The sequence below is a fragment of the Uranotaenia lowii genome, chromosome 3 (assembly GCF_029784155.1).
Source record: "Uranotaenia lowii strain MFRU-FL chromosome 3, ASM2978415v1, whole genome shotgun sequence".
Lineage (NCBI taxonomy): Eukaryota > Metazoa > Arthropoda > Insecta > Diptera > Culicidae > Uranotaenia > Uranotaenia lowii.
In genome coordinates, this window is record NC_073693.1 from 247,214,421 (window position 1) to 247,234,661 (window position 20,241).

Genomic DNA, 20,241 nt, shown 5'->3' on the forward strand with positions numbered 1-20,241 from the left:
TTACATTTCTAGTAACCAGTGGAGCCGTCTTCTAGTGGGGGCTGATTGGAATAGGAGGCGTGGTCGCGCATTGCGTAACACTCGACAAAATTCGAGTAAATGCAACCAAATTTGACATGACAAGAAATTCGAGAACAAAAGAGGTTTCCATTGGTATTTGGTGCCACTATCTCCTTCCAACGGAAAGATAGGAAGGAGGGAAGGGCCCTAATACTATTTCGTTGGCAGAACTTAAAATTAATCAAAATAAATAAATAATAAAAAATAATCAAAATAAGCCAATGGAACCAAAGTTGATATTAGAAGGATTTTGGGTACGAAAATGGGCACGATTATTAGAAACGCCAACTTCTTTAAAGTAGTGGGGGAAGAGAGAAGGAAAGGGGGTGGGAGCCTCCCATTAAAAAAATCAAAATTGAAATAATTTTTACAAGTTTTATTTATTTTAAGAAGTGTATCAAAGCACACCGGGTCAGCTAGTACCAAATGAGAAAATTTAATAGCTTTTTTTGCCAATTTTTTCTCAACTCGAGAAAATTGGTTATTTAAATTGTTTTTTTATGGGTTTTTTTTAAATTACGCTAGTACAAAATTAAGTTGAAGTCCCAAAACATCGAGCAGCATAATTTTTTTTTCAGGAATAACGCCAGATTTCGACATTTAGACATTTCTAAGTCATTCGGCATCGATATTAAAATTTAGTCCTTGTTTTGTTTTAAGATTCGATAATTGTAAAGTTTTTAGCAAACAGGTTTTCAAATTAGACAAAATCAACAATTGGAAGTGTCCTTCCCATAAAGACGAATTTTTCCACAGTTGACATTGTATAAGAATTGTTTACCCAAACATCGTTATCACCGAAATATGTTACCTAATCTATGACATATGTAATTAATTTGAAACTATTTAATGTGGTCAAACAATCTGTGAACATTATAACAGACAGGGCCGAAGTCATAATAATCCTTATCGGCGCTGAGATGCTATTGACACTAATAAAAGCAGCAGCAGCAGTACTTTCTGTCGACGAGGTTAATCGGATTCCGTGTCCGGATTCAGCTAGTTAAGGGAATTCACGACTTATGAATCGTCTGTCTCTCCAGCACACATGTGACCTTATCACTTCAGTAGCATGATCATGAAAACTATTCTGAAGCGGTCCGTCATCTCAAAGAACACTTTCACTCTATATTTTTACAGAGCGATTAGTCAATACATACTACTACGTCGTCGGTGGCCATGATACGCTAGAGATTGTAGTCAATCAGCAAAGGGACGGAGGAGAGATCATCCAAACACATTCCCTGGCTAGAGCATCGGCGATCAGACGAGGATCGATCGTTTTCCCATCGACATGGGGTTTGTAGAATTTTCGTTACGACTCAAGTATCAATCACCTAATTCATTTCCCGCTCCAGGAAATCGGTTTATACCATCAATGCCAACAGTCCCAGCATTAACGGAAGTACGGAGAAGAAGGCCGGATCGCTGATCCAAGATGACGGGGCCAGTCCGGAGGCGGGAACTTTCCGCACCGTACTTCCACAAATTTTGGCCAGTACGGCCAAAAATTTTCTACTGCTGGATTTAGGAATGGCTGTGGCCATTCCGACCATCGTGATCCCAGCTCTGCGGGGGCTAAAAAACAGAGCCCCCGATGAGTTCCTTCATTTTACTCCGGTGCAGGCGTCCTGGTTTGGTAAGGAATTTAAATAGTCCTGTATAGATTTTCTGAGCTATCTGAAAATATGCCGTAAATTTCAGGAAGTGTTGCGTACATTTGTCAACCAATAGGGAGTGTCCTTTCGGGAATCGTGTTGGAGCCGTTGGGTCGCAAACGATCCATGATTTTGGTGAACATTCCACATATTGTCGCTTGGATGACGCTGTATTTTGCTGGATCCCTGGAGGAAATGTACATTGCCGCGGTGCTTCTCGGGATGGGAGTCGGATTTATGGAAGCGCCAATCGTTACTTACGTAGGAGAAATTTGGTAAGTTTATAATTTTTTTAACAATACAGTCGTTGAACAACTTCTAAGAAAGCAACTAACTAACTAGATATGATTTTAACTGATCACATAACTTTGAAAGCATTAGTCGCAATTCAAAAATCATTTTTGAAATGAAGTGCATGTTTAATGTAATAATACACAGCAAACATAATTCGTGTAATTTTAGATCGGAAACGATGCACGAAAATGGAACATCGTTTTTGATCTAAAATTCTATCACGACGTGTAAATTTAGATCGAAAGCGATGCACGAAAATGTAACGGATCATTGTCGTGTAAAAATACACAGCTATGCAAAATTTTAGAATTTATTCTGGATATTTGCATTTTTTAGTAAATATTCAGGTTTCAAATATTAAAAGCCTGGTGAAATATACAAAGATTCAGTGTATATTTTTATTAGACTTTTTTTTTAAACCAAGCACTAACAGTAAAAAAAAAAAATTTCACACATAATGGGCAGCGCCGAAAGTTGCATCAAACGCTGTCACCAGTCGGATTTTTGGGAGGATTTCTGTTCCGGACAATCCGGATCCACGTCATTGTAAAAAAAGAAAGAAGCACTGTTTAATTTCAACATATTTAGTTTTTATTCTGCAATTCACTTCATTTACCTTCATCCGTTCGGAATTCCGTGACTTTCTCGGGCTTTTTATGATTCAAATGCCGCTTTCAGTAAACAGCAAATCTGGCCTGTGTGGAGCCTTCAACTTAAAACCTCTGCGATCTTACGGCACGAGCTATGGGGAGTTCCCATTTTCGACAGACTTTCACTTTTTACTTGCACTATCATCATCTCGTGTGAAAACAAATAAACTCAAGCCGCGAATGAAAGGAAAACAATGGATCTGTCATAATTTACAAAGTTTTTGATGTAAAATTATCTCCCAAAGTTGCTTTCTAGATCATGCAGTGTAAATTTATTGCATCGAATTTAATTTTACACTTTTAATTTTAAAGCGATGAAAAATAGACCAAAAATTGTTTGAAATTACATCTTTTAAAAATTACAATAGGGAAAAAATAGATGCCACACGTTTTAGATAGCGTATATTTTTAGAAATTTTTTGCTGTGTATAATGTTCAATCGTTTTCAACAATATCTAGTTCATAAGAATTTATTTTAATTTAAGAAACCGAAAAATTATTCAATGATATTTTTTAATCTCATCGGTCTAGACTGTACAGTATGACTGACTGACCTGATCTAGAATTAGTTTCAAAATTAACTGGCAACACTGTAGTAAATTAACATTCACGATAATAAAGATGTATTCCCTATGATTATTCCACCGAAGACAGAATGTAGTTTTGAGAAGAGAAGAAAGATACAATTTAATCATTCTACAATATCCTGTTGCTTCCAGGAAAAAAAATATAACATTGATTTTCTAACTCGATTTACATAGGTTCCAGAAATGTGACGAGGCTCTACGTGGTAGCAGAAAAATTATTTACAATTAAAAAAAACAACACTGAGAGTTTGGAAATTTTTTCTTTATTCTTGGCGGTCTATAGTGAGCAGGTTTGCCAACATTTTTGTTTAAAAACTCAGGGAAATGGGAAAAAATCAGGATTTATGTTTTAACGGAAATTTGTTTTAGTCATCAAACCACATTTTGATCTCTGCTAACGTCTTTAATGACATTCCCGTACTACTAATTTTCCATCATATTCACAAAAATCCCATTTTCCCTGATTTTTGTGAATATTAGCTTGTTAGGCTTATTAGCTTGGGCCTCCAAAAATCAGGCACATTGGCAACCCTGGTCGTGAGCGTTCTTTCAGATTTAAAGAAAAATGTATGGTCCTACAAAGGGCCTAAATTGCAACTTGTTTCACTCAACTCAAAACTACATTCTGTCTTCTATAGAAATGATCATGGATAATACACCTTTATTACCGCGCTCTTGTCAATTTGCTACAGCGTTGCCAGTTAATTTTAAGGCTAATCTAGATAATTTTTATTGTTAAGTTGAAAAAAACGAAACTTAAAATAATTGCCCAAATTTTTTATTCAAAATCACATCTAAGCTCGAAAATGTAAAATTTGAAGTTCTAAGCAAAAATAATTAGTGAATAAAATAATGATCTAGACTCCACCAATGGTTTTTTTTCCGGAATAGTGCGTTGGATAGAAGAGAGTCTCCTCTATAATTTGGCAAATTGTTAGAGATGCCGATTTTTTTTTCTTGAAATGTTCTAAAAAGACACTGTGAAAAACTATGACTTGCAGATAATATTCAGTCTCGCTAATTTATTTCTTCATTTAAGACACAGTAAACAAAATTCAAAAAAAATGGAATTTCAACACTGTTTGACACATTTGATTTTTGAAATGCGAAAGACTGAATTCGAAAATCGATATTTCAATTGATTGCCTCAAAACTTTTAACTATATAGAACATAATTTTTGGTAAACAACTGATCTGATTGAGAGAATTGTTCCTGAATTCATATTCTGATGTCCGATTATACATTTTGAATCTGAGTTCCGAGTATTGAAATATTTTTTTTTAATATTAATTTTAAATTATCATGATATATCAAATTTTTGTTCCTCACGGGCCTACTACTATGAACTGGTAATTCTTCTGAATAAATTCTACCCGCGCATTTTCATAATCTTTCATTTCATCTAACCTTCTATCCATCTATAAAAAAATTTCATAACCTTTAGATGTCCCTACTAAAAGCACATCACTTTTCACCGCTAAGGCCGACAAATTAAAGAAACATTAATTTTAAAGTTTTATTTTTTTATGCTAAATTAGATCTTCACAGCGATATGATAATAATCCTGGAATCCAAAAGTTATTAGTTCTTTGAATTCTGATAATTAATTCCTTCATGATCAACTCATACATCTTCTATGAATTCCCAATAAAAAAATTCTTGATTTTTAATAAAATAATACTAATTTAATTAACCTATAATCAGCTGACAGGTAAATTAATTTATTATTTCTGATTTCAAAATAAAAAAAACTACCATATTCATTTTGATAATTGGTGTTACACTGAGGTTTTTTTTTACGCGGTTTTTTTTACACGGGTTTTTTTTACGCGGCTTTTTTTACGTGGATTTTCCAATTAACGCGGTTTTTTTTACGCGAATTTTCGAATTAACGCGGTTTTTTTACGCGGATTTTCGAATTAACGCGGTTTTTCAGAGAAAACATTCTAAGACTTTTTCAAAGGAAAACACTTAGAATCTTTTTGTAGTTGGGAAAATCTTAGCTCTGAGACTAAGAACGTGATACATGAGATCTGTGACCTGAGACCTGAAATATGAGACTCGAGATCTAAGACATGAGACATGAGACCTGAGACCTGAGACATGAGACCTGAGACCTGAGACATGAGACCTGAGACATGAGACATGAGACCTGAGACATGAGACATGAGACCTGAGACATGAGACTTGAGACATGAGACATGAGACATGAGACATGAGACCTGAGACATGAGACATGAGACATGAGACATGAGACTTGAGACATGAGACATGAGACCTGAGACATGAGACATGAGACATGAGACCTGAGACCTGAGACATGAGACATGAGACCTGAAACCTGAGACATGAGACATGAGACCTGAGACCTGAGACATGGAACATAAGACCTGAGACATGAGACCTAAGACCTGAGACATGGAACATGAGACCTGAGACATGAGACGATCTGAATTCCACACTGTCAAATAAGCCTCACTATATTCTACTATTCTATTAATCTAATTGATTTTGTTTTTTATCTTAAAAATAAACTATCATTGTACGTAAATTTTTAATTAATCATGATTCTTACGCGTTTTTTTTAGTAACGTGCTTTTTTCCGCGAGTTTTTTAATCAAAATGGATTTTTTACGTGGATTTTCGAATTTCGGGGTTTTTTTTACGTGGATTTTCGAATTAACGAGGTTTTTTTTTACGCGGATTTTCGAATTAACGCGGTTTTTTTTACGCGGATTTTCGAATTAACGCGGTTTTTTTTACGCGGATTTTCGAATTAACGCGGTTTTTTTTACGCGGTTTTTTTTACGCGGGACTAAGTAGTTTTTTTCAGACTTGGTGTATGTGACCTAGATTTAGTTTTTTAGGGTTTTTTTTTATATGTTTATCCATTTGGATGATATAAAACTACTGTGATAAATTTGGTGTGATATGTATTGTACACTCAGAGAAATATTGGTGTTTGAACCAAAAAAAAAAAAATGATTTTGATTCAAAAAAATATTCTATTGAAACAAACTCTTTTTCATTTGATACAATGTATTATGATTTAGGACCTTTTTATTATGATTTTGATTCTAAAGAAAAATTGTTGAAACAAAGGATTTATTCTTTGAATTAAAAAATAGTCAAATAGAGTCAAAGAATTCGATTCAATTTCAAAGGTGAAAAATTCTTTGAAATAAAGGAAAACAGATTAGAAATAGAGGATTTTTTTTTGTCCCAGATCAAAGTAAATTTCCTTTGTTTGACGACAAAACAAAGAAAAATCCCTTTGTCTTAAAAAACTTTTTCGAAGCGTGTAATACATGGATTTCATGAAGATTGGGGAGAATTGTTGTTCTAATGCTTGACACTTTGCATCCCAGGGCTGGAAAACAGATAAAATGAAAAAAAAATTCGCTCAAATGTCATATTGGTCTGATTGAATCACCGACCAGGGAGTGGGTTACAAATTTTGTTTCTTGAAAATGATCATTATGAAAGATTTTTTAAGTCTTTACGAAAGATTTTAATTGAGCAGGTTTACAAATTTCATCAAACTGAGCATGCCTTATACATAAAACGATAGTTTTGCTGATTTTGTTTGGTTCCGGCATAAATTTTTGCCTTAAACAATTACAACTCTTTTCGAAAACAGCTTAGTTTTTTGTAGTCAAAAAAATGATACAAAAAAACAACAGCGAATTTTTATTTGCCTCACCAAGGTTGCAATGGTTGGTTATGGTTTATTAAGGAGTGTATTCGAAAAAAGGCAACACTTTGATTTGTGAATAACTTTTGGAATGCATGGATTTATGGATTGATGTAATTTTCAGCGATGTTAACATAAAATCGAATAAGAAATGATAGCTCAACTCGTTAACAATGTTTATACAAATCGCAATTCCTACCAAATAATTAAACGATCTTAAAAATGGTTACTTAAAGCATAGGGAAGAATGACACTCCGTGTTAAACTCCCATAACAAAGGAAAAAAAAGTTACTTAAAGTCTACCGTCTCGGATTTGATAAAAAGTCCGCAATGTTTGCAAATTTGTTCTCCCGCGCGGGATTCAATTGAGAAAACAACCATGTTGTTCTCTTTGAGATAAGCAGTGCAACCAGATTTCTAAAAATAAGAGGGATAATTTGGAACAAAAAGTCCAATAAGAGAAGCAGCAAATATTGTCGCTGGCAACGGTTTGCATGCATTGAGAGCAAAACTTGCGCTTTCTCGCATACTGTCAGGATGTACGGTATAAGGTGTTGAATATCGTCTCATTTGTACAATATTTCTCGCTTAAGCCAGAAGTTAAAAATATGTATGTATATGGTCTCCACTTAGGTAGGAAAATGCTGTTTTTTCGAGTTTTATGCGATTATTCTATATTGATTATGAAGCGTATAACAAAGTTTGCTGAGAAATACACGTACAAAAATGTTCGCTAGGTAATAGCATGCTTATATATGCAAATTTTTGTGATGTTGAGTCGAGTGGTTTTTGAGATAGCGTCCAATGAAGAAATTATTCGACTTTAATTTTTGGTGCAACACGTGCGCCATCTATAACGCATACTATGAATCACTTTTTTTCAAATCAAGGCTATTTTTATTACGTTTGTTGTCACCTGAAGATTGACCTTCAAAATAACTTAAAATTTTTGAATTTGGTCGTTGTTATAACAAATTTAGCCGATTGTGATCCTTCGGCACAAAAACAACATATTTGACTTTTTATGACTCCACCACCGTTTTTACGTAATGGCATGATTCCATATCCATTTTAAACATAGTATGAAATTTGTGGGATCTATTGAAATCCTTTGCAGAGAAAACGGTCGCATTTGGAGGCAGTCTTCTATGTATTTTAGCCATTCATCGTGTCAGTCTTTATGTAACACTGGGTAATTTGCGATTTCCACAGATCGTTAGCCTCCTCAAGTACTAAACATTAAATTTCTCATTCCCCCCCTTGTTTATCTCCGAGAAAGGCAGGCGAGACTTGTGAACGAAATGTTTCTGATTTGGAAAACTACCAGGTGATCGCTGAAGAGTTCGTTTTGCTGTCCATTACGAAATTTTTCAAAATATCTCCCCTCAAGCAGTCCAAATATTTTGCGCACGATTTGATCACCGTATATTGGTTATTTAACCGGTGGGCAGCTTTTCTATCTTGTAGAAATGAAGTCAGGCCTACTATTTTACCTTTTTATCACTTCCTCTATTCATATTTTTGGATTAAGCTTCAAAACCCTTCTAACATTCTTCTCACTTATTGGAATCAATAATCTTCACTTTTATAATAATTTTAGCTCACTATTAGGTCCTCTAGGACTTTTTAAACGATTTACCATATGATCTTTGGTCGAAGAGTTGATTTCTTCCTGTTTTTGATTCTCCAACTGGTACTTATCTAGCTTTTCTCGATCTTGCCCAAAAATTTTTGTCTATGAACTTCAGTATTGAACGCTATCTCAAAAACCACTTGACGGATTGTCATCAAATTTTGCGCACGTACTCATAATATTAGTAGGTAGCCTCACTGAAAAATACATCAATTTCCATCTATGTACAGACAATTTTATTTTGCTGGAAACTAGCAAAATTTGCTGGATTTTGTCCCGCTGGCTTTCCAGCAATATCGATTGCTGTTAAACCCAGCAAACTAAATTAGCTTTTTTTTTATAAAACAACCGCAATTTTTTTACAAACACATTTCTTTTTATAAATATGACTACCATGAGGGTTCAAATTTAAAACAAAATAGGAATATTTTAAATTTGGTAGTCAAACATGGTAGTCATATTTATAAAAAGAAATGTGTTTGTTATTTTTTCTTGAGCGACATTTACTTCAATTTTTATAAAATAATATCAGCCTGTGGGTTTGCCGCGCGCTTCTTGCCAATTGTTGCACATCTGAACTCCATCTGCTCCATCCGAAATAAAAATAAAAATTATTTGTTTCTTCAACGGAATACTTTATCTCTTCGGAAAAATCTACCTTTGGTTTAAGTTTAAATGCTTCATCGCTGGAATATGGAGGCAAACACTTTTCGCGCGCAACGAAAACAGTGAGCAAAAACAAAAACCAATTCGAGTTTGACAGATCGATTGCTGGTTTTTCAGCAATTAAGCAATTTTGCTGGAAATCGAGGCAAAATTTACTGTCATTCAAAAGTTATTCACAAAACAAAATGATGCATTTTTTTTTCGAATACACTCCTTATTGTACGGCCTGCAGTAAGGAATTGGCATACACGAATACAATACAAGGAGAGCCCAAAGTTTTAAATTACCAAGTACGAAAAAAAACAGATGACCAAACGATTTGTGTTCTACAACGGACTGAAAATGTATAACAACCTACTACTAATTTAAAACTGCCCCTATAAATTGTTCCTCCCACTTCTAAAGACTCGGGGAAGGATCTAATTGGGCCACGAATCACAAACAAATAAATAAAAATGGTGATTTTTTTAACATGGCAATTCTTAAACCTGCCAAAGAAAATCACCGGCTTGAAAGAGAAACAATCAAGATCCAAAAATCCGATTTTCAACCAAATTTTTTAGTCATTTGGTATTAAAAAATGTTTTTACTGAATCCTTTTGGTCTACCCGGAGGTAGTTTTTGAGGGTAAAAATGAAAATACATTTTAAAATCAATATGAGCATTAAAAAAACCTAACCAAAATAAAAAAAAACGCGCAAATTTAGAAACTGAATTAAGAAAGTGATTAAGAAACCGTTCGAGTAATTTATGAAAATTTCTCAGTGAAAAAAAAAAGAAAATAGTTTAGTTTAAATTTGAAATTCAATTTTTTTTAATTGAGGTATTTAAAATAAAATTGGAAAAGTTTTGTTCTATCGCAAATATCATACTTAGAGTAAGAGAATATTCGAAAGAACAATAATAGGCAACAATAAGGAATTAATAACAAAAACAGTTCAGGAGACCTCCATCTACATTGTCCAGAAACCTAACTTAAAAAGCATCACGATGCACTCATGAACATCTAAAGTGGTCATACGCGATGCTCGATCCTCGATATTGTTATTTTCAATATTCATAATATGTTTTCAGTAGTTTTTCTTTAAAATTTGATAAATTTATCTCTATTTTTAATGCGGATACTTACTTTTGTTCCTTTAAAATCCATACATCCTTTAAAATTAAACTAGAATAAATAACGCACTCTAAGTTGAAAATTTGTTATTTTTTTTAAATTTCGTTGATCGCGTGATGGGCTGCAAATAATTTTGAATATCATATAATACAGAGCTTTAAACAAAAACGAATTAAATACCCAAACAAAAAAAAATATTGACAACAAAAACAAAAATGAAAAAAAAAAATACAAAATCACAAAAAAAGATAAGACTTTTATCATTTTTTGTGTTTTTGAATTTTTTTTCACTCTTATCATATGAGTGATAAAATTACAAAAATGACAAAAATAAGTTAAATAGTTTAAATTTATCTGGAAACAGTTTTTTTAAATTTTAATCGGTTTGGTTTATTTATCCCCAATCCAACAGTAATTACTTTCTTGACAATTATGCATCCAACAACCTACCAAAAACTTATAAAACAGACGTTCGTTTTTCTCTTTCTACAGTCAACCGTCGATCCGTGGCATCCTCACTTCATGTGCCGGTGTCGCCGTAATGCTGGGCTTTTTCGTAGTGTTCCTGCTGGGGACCTTCACCACCTGGCGCATCACGGCTCTGGTCTGCATGTCGATTCCGTTGGCGACCATGATAGCGATTTGCTTCGTACCGGAAACGCCGATGTGGCTGTTGTCCAAGGGTCGCAAGGAAGACGCCCAGAAGTCGCTGCAGTGGCTCCGCGGATGGGTTTCCCCGAAGGCCGTCGAGAAGGAGTTCCAGCAGATGCAACGGTACAATGAGAATGCTGCCAAGTGCACACCCTGTCAGAAGGTTGGGGCGATAAGCTGTGATCATCCACCGCCAACCGAGTGGATGAAATTTAAGGAACTTTTGAGGAAACGTAATTTGAGGCCCTTTGTATTGGTAATGCTGATGTTTATTTTCGGGCAGCTAAGCGGACTGACGGGAATGCGGCCGTATTTGGTGCAGATATTTCAAGCTTATGAGGTGCCGTTGGATGCTAACTGGGCAACAGTTTCGACGGGACTTCTTGGGCTTTTGGCAAACATCGTTTGTATGATGAGCATCAAATTTGTCGGTAAACGGAGGTTGGCGATTTGCTCGCTAACCATGACATCGATTTCGTGTTTGTCGTTGGCAGTGTATGCTTACAACGTATTCCCTGAGGGAAGGTCGTCGAATGATTTGCACACTGTGACTGTTTCTTCGAACGGATTAAGCTACATTCCGATGTGTTTGTTCTTTTTGCTAGCTTTTGCCAGCAGTGTCGGAATCCTTCCGGTGCCATGGATTCTGCTGAGTGAAGTGTTTCCGTTTAAATATCGCAGTCTAGCGTGTGGCATAACGGCTGCTCTCAACTACACGATGACTTTCGTAACGACGAAAACGTACTTCAATCTGGAATCGGCCTTCTCACTGCCCGGTGTGATATTGTTCTATGGCATCTGTGGCTGCATCGGGGTTATTTTCATCTACTTTTTCCTACCGGAGACCGAGAAACGTACCCTGGAGGACATCGAAATCTACTTTTCGGACAACAAGCGGAAACTGACCGATATACACATCACCCGGTACAATCACAGCGCCGGCATCTCGAGTCTGGGAGCCAAGGAAAAACAAGGCGTAGAAAACTCAGCCTACGCCGAGAACGAAAAGTGATTCTCTCGTTTTAGATACGTGTCTTATTTATTTTAACACTAGTGTTTAGTAGCTCGTTTTGCCATACCGTTTCAAATGCAAACACCACTGATAAAAACCACTGATATTGAATTGAATTTGCATCATCTTATACATGTAGCAGCTGAAAGTATATGAATTAAAAAAAAGATCCTATTCTTCCGATCGCTTTTATATATCATCCGAATAACTCCTTAAAGTCTATCATTCGCTAGGCGAAATGTTCTGGGCGGCACATATCAGGGTATCGTGGATGTCCTTGGCGTAACCGATCTGTATTTTGACCACATCCAAGTATTGGCTGTAGGAGAGGGCATTGGATTCCGCCGGGTTTGGCTGGGTTGGAGCGACCGGTATCGGCAAATATTGCTGCGAGGAGGCTCCCTGTTGCATACACAGTCGGGCAGTTTTCTACAAAGTAGTTTGAGCAATTTTAGATTTTACGTTTTTTTTTATTGATATTTCTTAACTTATTTGGTGTCGTCTTACTTGTAAAGTTTGCCCTAACAGATGTTATAAGATATTCATACATGTTTTAAACATTCCTCTAAATTTCAAGAAGGATTACTAATTCTTAAAGTTAGAAATTAAGGGTATTTGCGAGTTTGTGACCCAAAATAAATTATGAAATCATGTTGTTTTTGTTGATTTGAAATAACCTTTTTACGGGAAATTCCAATCCAACTATGTTTTATTTTAATTTTTAAAGATTGCTTAACTGAATTTCATAAGAAGTCAAATTCAAATAAACTAAAAATGTACTTTTTAATGTAAAATCGAAATTTTAGTAATTATTCATTTTAAAGGACTGTCTAATAAGCTTATATATTTGAGATCTACTTGAAATTCTTTACTCTAAGTATTTTTAAAACATCAATTTGAAATAATTGAAACAAGCTTAAAGAAAAACAAAATTCAGTCTTCAATTTTGTATTATGCTCTTAAATTAAGATTAAATTTCTACAAAAATACTTTGTGTGAAAAACATTTTTAACTGATTTCAAAGAACAAGAAATCTCAAACAAAACGGTGAATAGAATGGAAAACACATAACTTAAAATAGGCGTTTTATCTGCAACTAATAAAGCTTAATCATTTGAATATCAGAATTTGATATAAATAAAACTGACAAACAACTTTTATTTATATTTATCGCTATATCGATAAGCATTTGTTTGAAAATTCTGATTTTTTTTTATAAATAATCATAATTTTTCAATACAATTTTTATAAGAATGCTCTAATGTAGAAGCTTTATATTCGATTCAAGAGCATTAAAAAAACGTTTTCGCAAAGAAAAACAAATTATTGAATCTTATCCAACATTGAACTTCGATTAGAAAATTTCTTTAAATAGCTACTCACCAAGTTCAGTTCTATTTGATCACAGATGGAGTAGAATTCTTCGAGGTTTTTATCGAACCGTGGTGTTCCGGTGCTCATATCTCCACCCTTACTAAAAATTTAAACAAGCCTTAAATAACGATAAAAAGTTTAACAAAAACAATCAATACTCACGTTCCGGCATCGTTCAGATTGTTCTGTTGCAGCAATTGGGCTGCACTTTTGATCGTGGTAAAAAGCGCATCCCTCAGCGGTCCCACCAAACCCTTAACCTTGGAAATGTTGTCCACCTTTTCCGGTTGTTGGGCTTGCTGCTGCTGCTGTTGTTGTTGCTGGGCTTGGGCAGCCTGTTGTTGCTGTTGAGCTGCTTGCTGCTGTTGTTGCATCTGAGGAGACTGCATCATTACGGGTGAGACGCCTACCCCGGGAACTGGGCCTCCTGGCATTCCGACTGGTCCACCAGGGCCTCCCGGAACGACTCCTGGCTGCTGCATGTGCATTCCCATTTGGTTCATCATGTTTTTTTCACTTTAAAATCACAAAAACTGAGCTAACGAAATAAACGCCGCGGCACTGGAAATGTTTCGGATTTAGGTAAACAATAACAAAGAGCTGTCACAAAACTGGCTGCATGCTTGCACGTTTGCATTTATTAACTCGAATTTGAGGAAAATGAGTATTTTTTAGAGAGCCGTATGGTTTATTTCGACCCGTTTTTTCATATCACTTGAATGAATGAAAAAAAAAACTAATCTAATGTTCTGATTACGTTTTTGGTCAACTTTGTAATTGAAAATTTTAAAGAAACATGAGAAATCAATCATGATTTTTTTTTTGCTCTGCTGAACATTGAAGGATACAGAATACTGATTGCTTCAAGTGGGAATATATACATTAGGCCGGCAATGGTTTAGTACCGATCATTCCGGCCACCTTGATACTGCTGGCGATCGTTTCAATAACCCATATGCCCTACGGGTTTCTGCATGCTTCTTCGGCTGGATTCGAAGGCACGGCTGGAATGTTGCTCATCGTGGAAACTGCTTCGTCTCAGCGTCGGAAATAGGGATCGATAATGGGACCCGGGTGATCACTCGACTGAGAACTCAATCGATTGGACCAGAAGGTACGGTTGACACGTCGCACATCGAAGAACTTCGTCGCAACATCGGAACTGGTGAACGAATCTGTGAACGACAAGAGCCCCGGTAGAGCGATCAAACGGAGGATAAGGTTATAGGAATGCTAATCACCTGTTAGCGCCCTTTAAGCGCGTTGAGCAACGTTCGGCGTGATCTACCGGTCTTAGAAGATTCTGCTTCGGCCTGTGGCTTGGTCAATGGCGACGAATACTCGATGAAGATTTAGGATAGTTGTTGAAGAAATGGATCTTAAAACGACAAAGAACCGGTAGATCGAACAAGAAAATGTGACAAATTGGAACGCTAATCACCTATTAGCGCTCGACATGCGCAGTGAGCCACATTCGGCGTGCTCTATCAGTCTTTGTAGATTGATCTCGATGAAAATACCGCAAATGGGTGAAATTAGTAGAACATGGATCTGTAAGCAACAAAGACCCGGTAGATCGAACGGTTGAAGTGAAGTTATAGGAACGCTAATCACCTTTTAGCGCTCTATAAGCGCGTTGAGCACGTTCGGCGTGCTCTACCGGTCTTTGTAGCTTATACTAGTTGTCGGGGGTTGTACGTTGACCTCTTGACTGCTTGCGGTGAATAAGGTGACAATCTCGCTTGGCTGACTGAATGACTCCATCTCGACCTGGATGAAGTCTTGTAGAGCGATCGAGTGGCCGCGAAGTGGCGGAACAGGGCAAGTTTTCCAACAACGACGATTGCCATGCATGGTCGTAACACAAATCAGGTTTTTCGGGGAAGTTGAAGGCATGTAAATTCCTTGATAGTTCGCTGGCTGCGATGTGCACTTGCAGAACGTGTCTCCAACTGAGTCCATATGTATCCATCTGGATAGCAGTTACACGCTTAGCAGCGACAGTTCTCCAACGATGCGGTGGCGGCTTTGACCGATGGGGTATCCGGTACGATTCCGTTGGCAGAACAGGTGCGTATAACTCCAGACAGGTAACAGAGCGCTGCTTGGTCAAATGGACAGAGCAGCCGGAGGATCCACAGACAGCATCTTTGAGCGACGGGACCGACGAGCTGCGTATCGTTGAGCGCGTACCCTGAATTGGGCTCACAGGATGCGTTGCATACCATGCGTTCATTGGTGGCTTCCTTGAGCACCGGGTGATGTGGCAGTGTGATTCGTCCTCAACAGGATCGCTGTTGTGCATATTTCTGGGCTGGGTGGTGCTTTCAGGTATCTTGTGGCTTGTATCTCTGGTGGAGTTTCGGTGTGTGGTCTTCGTGCGAGAATCTCCAAGGGTGGTTTTTGGATTATTGGGCCGGGAATGGCGGGCGCAGCATCCTTCTTTGTGGATTTGAGTGATGGAGGGTTGTGCTTCTGTTCTCAGGCTCCCATCGGCGGTTTCCATTGGCCGGAACTCCCCAGGGATCGTTTCTCGGGTTTGATCAACGGTGGAGAGGAAGCACGCTTGCGGTGCGGTGGTGGAGCTGGAATCCACTTTGCCGGAAACTGTCCAGCCAAAGAGGGTGTCCACCAAAATCGGTAAACCGTTACCAAGAGTATGACGTACACCTGTGTGGAACTCATGGTAACATTCTCCACCGATGTTCATGTCGATTGTTGCTGGAACCAGAGATGTTAAAATCGCGAGTCTACATACTCGCACTTTGCCCTTCTTTGCAGAACGATTTTATTTCGTTAAACTCAATCTGCAATGATGCTATCTAAAGTTCAACTCGGAAAGCATCAGGAAGTAAGCTTCGGGTAAACTCGGCAGGAGTAAACAGCAATCGGGGGGGAAACATCAGCGAAGCAAACGAACAGTTCTGCGAATTAAAGAAAAAATCGTTTTCGTTCGGCAGCCGAACACATCAATCGGACAACGCATGGGGGCGTGGCTAAAAGTGATGGATACAAGGGAACGGGAAACGAGCGAGAGAAGGGTGCGAGGAATGTTAACTCGGTCCGTCGGGCAACGATCGCTCGTGAGCATTCGTGTACGGCAAGCTTCGTTCTGTTGTTTCATTGGTGTGATTTTATTCCTGCGAGGAGGGGAAAACATCAACTCGGAACTGTTCTCTTCGTTTTGTGTGCAATCACGTCATGATTGGAACGAAGATAAAATCAATCTGCACACAACGAGTTAAACTCGGAAAAAATCAGCCGAATGATTCTTTCCGAGGCGAGTTTAAACACCGCTGGCTGGAACGTTGAACTGAGGATCCGCCAATGGAACCTTTGGCATTTTCCAGGCAGTTGTATCGAGTGATGTGGGAAGATGGGATGTTGGCTTCTTCATGACGAGGAAATCGAGTGTGGTGGAGAAGTCGCTGTTTCTGGATACGATCTTGGCAGCTAACTTGTGCTTGATGTGCTTCACTGACTCTCCAATTCCGTCAACTGTGATATCCACGAGGCTTTGACAGCTGGCGAGCTCGTTTGCCAGCTTCTTGATGATGAAATTTGACATCGCTGCAGAATCTAGTAGAGCTCGTGCTTGGATGTTTCTGCCGTATCGGTCGACTACTAACAGCGAGACTGTCTCCAAGAGAACGGTTGAATTAGAATTCACTGTTGGTGGGCTAAGCGACCTACTGGGGCCTGGATTCGCTTGTGTGGCTTGTGATCTCTCGGGTGAGAACTCATTCGGTGGTGCTGCTGGATCGTGCAACATCGTATGGTGCTTCGCTTGGCAAATCCTGCACAGGAACTTAGATTTACAGGTTCTAGCCTGGTGGTTCCCGCGGAAGCAATTCCAGCAAAGATTGTGCTGTGTCACAAGCTCTCGCCGTTGGGAGCTTGGCAGATTTGAAAATGCTGGACATTGGTGAGGGGGATGTGTTCTTAAACAACAGTGGCATGGAGATGTGCTGAACTGGGTTTCGGACGTAGCTGCGTTCACGACAGATTTGATGGGATCTGGTTTCTTCGAGATTTGTCCGGCCGCTGTCCACGGATTTCAGCATCCGGACTTGGTGGATGAGAAACTGGATGAGCTCGTCGTATTTCACCTCATCCTTCTGTCGAGTATCTTGCTCCCTTGCACGAATCGTTGCAGAATCCAATTTATTCGTCAGGATGAAGATGAGTGGAGTGTCCCAATGATCTATCGGTTCACCTAACTTCCCCAGTGCCTTAACGTGTCGTTGGAAATCATCAACCAGTGTGTTGAGGTCTTGTGCTGACTCATGCTGGATCGGTGGAAGGTAATCGTGTATGAACCCATGAATAAGTTGACCAATATCTCAGAAAAACGAACGGCTTCAATTTATTGCTGGATAAATGTTATTGGAGTTACTTTTAACTTGGCTAAATTTTTCTTTTTTATTTCAGTACTACTGTGGCAGAGAATAATTGATAACTTTTGGATCAAGCTTTCGCACTTCTTGAACGGTTATCGAAGTCAGAGGAAGCATCGGCTATGTCCAGTCAAATAAGAACATTCTTGACGATCATTCTCACCCAGCATTACTGATTCTAGGCATACCAAAGCGGGTTTCATTAAAGTATCACATGCATCCCATTTTTAAAAATTTAGTACTTCTTGCATTTATTTCGAGTCTGTTATAGGGTGAAGTGTTTAAGTTCGGGAACCACACTGACGTTCTGTTACCAAAATTTGGTACGGTGCGTTTGTTAGCAATTTGACAGCTGGTTCAGTCCTCTGGTTAAAACTGACTTAAATTTTGTTAATTTTTCTCAGTTTTATTTTGACAGTTCTCTTTGATGTATTTGGAGACATCTGGTGTCCCAGCCAAAAAACAAAAAATGGTTCAAAAAAGGCCTTGAAATTTTTACACAAGTTTCGTGGGCTAGCTTGTACGTCTGTTCTCTGTGGATAAAGCTCGCAGGTGAAAAACTTTCTAAACACGGCCCTTCTCTTCGTCATTTTTCAGAAAAGATACTTCGGAAATTTAAAATCGATTTTCTATTTAACCCTTACGGAATTTCCTGAAGACTGATCTTTTCAAACGAAAAAGCATTTTTGAAATGTTTTCAAGAAGTTTACCAAACTTAGCGTTGGTTTCAAACAAACTTTCATAACGTACTTTTAACTTTAGATGCTTGCTCTGTGTCTAGTGTCTATTCATGTCTCCTGAATTCATGTTATTTTTACTTTTTAATGTTAACAAACTTGGTATCAAAAGAACGGTTCAATTTGCTAGCTCCAAAATTGGACCATTATGCTAAAAATAGTGAGCTATGATACATATGTTCTCTGTTATAAATATAGTGAAGAACTCATTTTAGACTTCTTCATCAAGTGATTCTATTAAATCCTGTCGAATGATTTGATGCGTTACGTACAAAGATCAACTTTTTTTTAACTGAATCAATAGAAAACCATAATAAGACGGTTGGAAGTTTGATGAGTCAATTGAACACTGCTGGTTGGTTTCAATAAAGCATTACTTTTTTTTGTGACACTTCACCAACGTTCTGGCATTCGTGTTATGATAAAACAAGACGTTCTATTTCAAGTTTACTTTAACTTTCCTGTTTTCTGCTTTCTTGATTTTGGTTTGAAAGTTTTTTAATTGGACGCCCAGTGATAGGTTTTTAGGCCTGAAGGAAATGAAAAAAAAAAATGGAACGTAAATGTTTTGCTGCGGAAAACAAAAAAGCAAATCGTTTGAGAAGAACTATTCATCCGGACATATTTGAAGGCTTAGCCGGCTAATCCAAATAAGCCGTAAAAAGAATAAAGATGATTAAAAAAATCAGGGTCCCGTTTGAAATTTTCCTCCCCGTTTGCCTTGACCTAGATACCCGGGAACGTTGCCTTTTTGGTGATGGAGTTGGCGGAATCCGGAATCCAGATTGCCTACCTTCGGGCGCTGATACTGTTTCGTGTTCTACGCTCCCCGGCTTGGCTTGGAAATATTTTCCAGGATTGTACAACACCGGCAACCAAAAAAAAAGGGCAACGACAACCTTTAGCGGCACAGGAGCTACAACAAATTCCTCGTTGTGTGTGCGCGCCGATCTGCCTCGGGCCAAAAATGTTTCCAGCTGAATGCGACGAAATCTACCCGGTGCAGTGCAACAGTGGGAAGAGATTAGCCGAAGAAAATTCATGTTAAAGGGAGCTTACAGCTGCTGGTTGCTTGCTTGTTGCCTCAACAGAAACCAATATACGGCTAATTTAGCAGCAATATTGTTAATGTGTACTCTGCACACAGCACTATGTGGCTTATGATTGTTATCTTGCTATTAATATGCAAAAGTAATTACCGGGCGCGTGAATAAGCGTGGCTAACCCTTGATAGGATGGACGGACTGCAGTTTGAAGAAAGGGGCTAAGAAAATCAATAATTGACAAAATTGTATGTCTTAAAATAATAAGATTCAGATTTAAAACTAAGATTTGAGATTCGGTCTTCAGATTTAAGATTTCAGTCTTCAGATTTCAGATTCAGATTTCTGATTAAGAATTCTGATTCAGATTTCAGATTCTGATTTCAGATTCAGATTTCAGATTCAGATTTCAGATTCAGATTTCAGATTTCAGATTCAGATTTCAGATTCAGATTTCAGATTCAGATTTCAGATTCAGATTTCAGATTCAGATTTCAGATTCAGATTTCAGATTCAGATTTCAGATTCAGATTTCAGATTCAGATTTCAGATTTCAGATTTCAGATTCAGATTTCAAATTCAGATTTCAGATTCAGATTTCAGATTCAGATTTCAGATTCAGATTTCAGATTCAGATTTCAGATTCAGATTTCAGATTCAGATTTC

General features: G+C 37.6%; 2 protein-coding genes across 2 annotated transcripts in view; one reads left to right on the forward strand and one right to left on the reverse strand.

Annotated features, from left to right (window-relative positions):
* Positions 1-12,197, forward strand: part of LOC129755438 (facilitated trehalose transporter Tret1-like) — an 85,807-nt gene extending 73,610 nt beyond the window's left edge. Inside the window, exons 2-5 of the mRNA XM_055751933.1 lie at positions 1,201-1,359; positions 1,419-1,699; positions 1,765-1,993; positions 10,854-12,197. Coding sequence (XP_055607908.1) covers positions 1,355-1,359; positions 1,419-1,699; positions 1,765-1,993; positions 10,854-12,024 — 1,686 coding nt within the window. The 5' untranslated portion in view covers positions 1,201-1,354 and the 3' untranslated portion in view covers positions 12,025-12,197. The remainder of the gene's footprint in view (positions 1-1,200; positions 1,360-1,418; positions 1,700-1,764; positions 1,994-10,853) is intronic.
* Positions 12,025-13,968, reverse strand: LOC129755439 (mediator of RNA polymerase II transcription subunit 29). The gene is made up of 3 exons (XM_055751934.1): positions 13,561-13,968; positions 13,408-13,498; positions 12,025-12,453 (listed from the first exon to the last, which is right to left on the reverse strand). The coding sequence occupies exons 1-3, from the start codon at positions 13,902-13,904 to the stop codon at positions 12,247-12,249; spliced, it is 642 nt and encodes a 213-aa protein (XP_055607909.1). The 5' UTR covers positions 13,905-13,968; the 3' UTR covers positions 12,025-12,246.
* Between the last annotated feature and the right edge of the window lie 6,273 nt (positions 13,969-20,241).

Coding starts and splice junctions, on each gene's coding strand:
- LOC129755439 (XM_055751934.1), bottom strand. CDS start 13,904: ATGATGAACCAAATGGGAATGCACATGCAGCAGCCAGGAGTCGTTCCG. Junction 13,499..13,560: donor AATCTGAACGATGCCGGAAC/GTGAGTATTGAT, acceptor TTAAATTTTTAG/TAAGGGTGGAGATATGAGCA. Junction 12,454..13,407: donor ATCAAATAGAACTGAACTTG/GTGAGTAGCTAT, acceptor ACTACTTTGTAG/AAAACTGCCCGACTGTGTAT.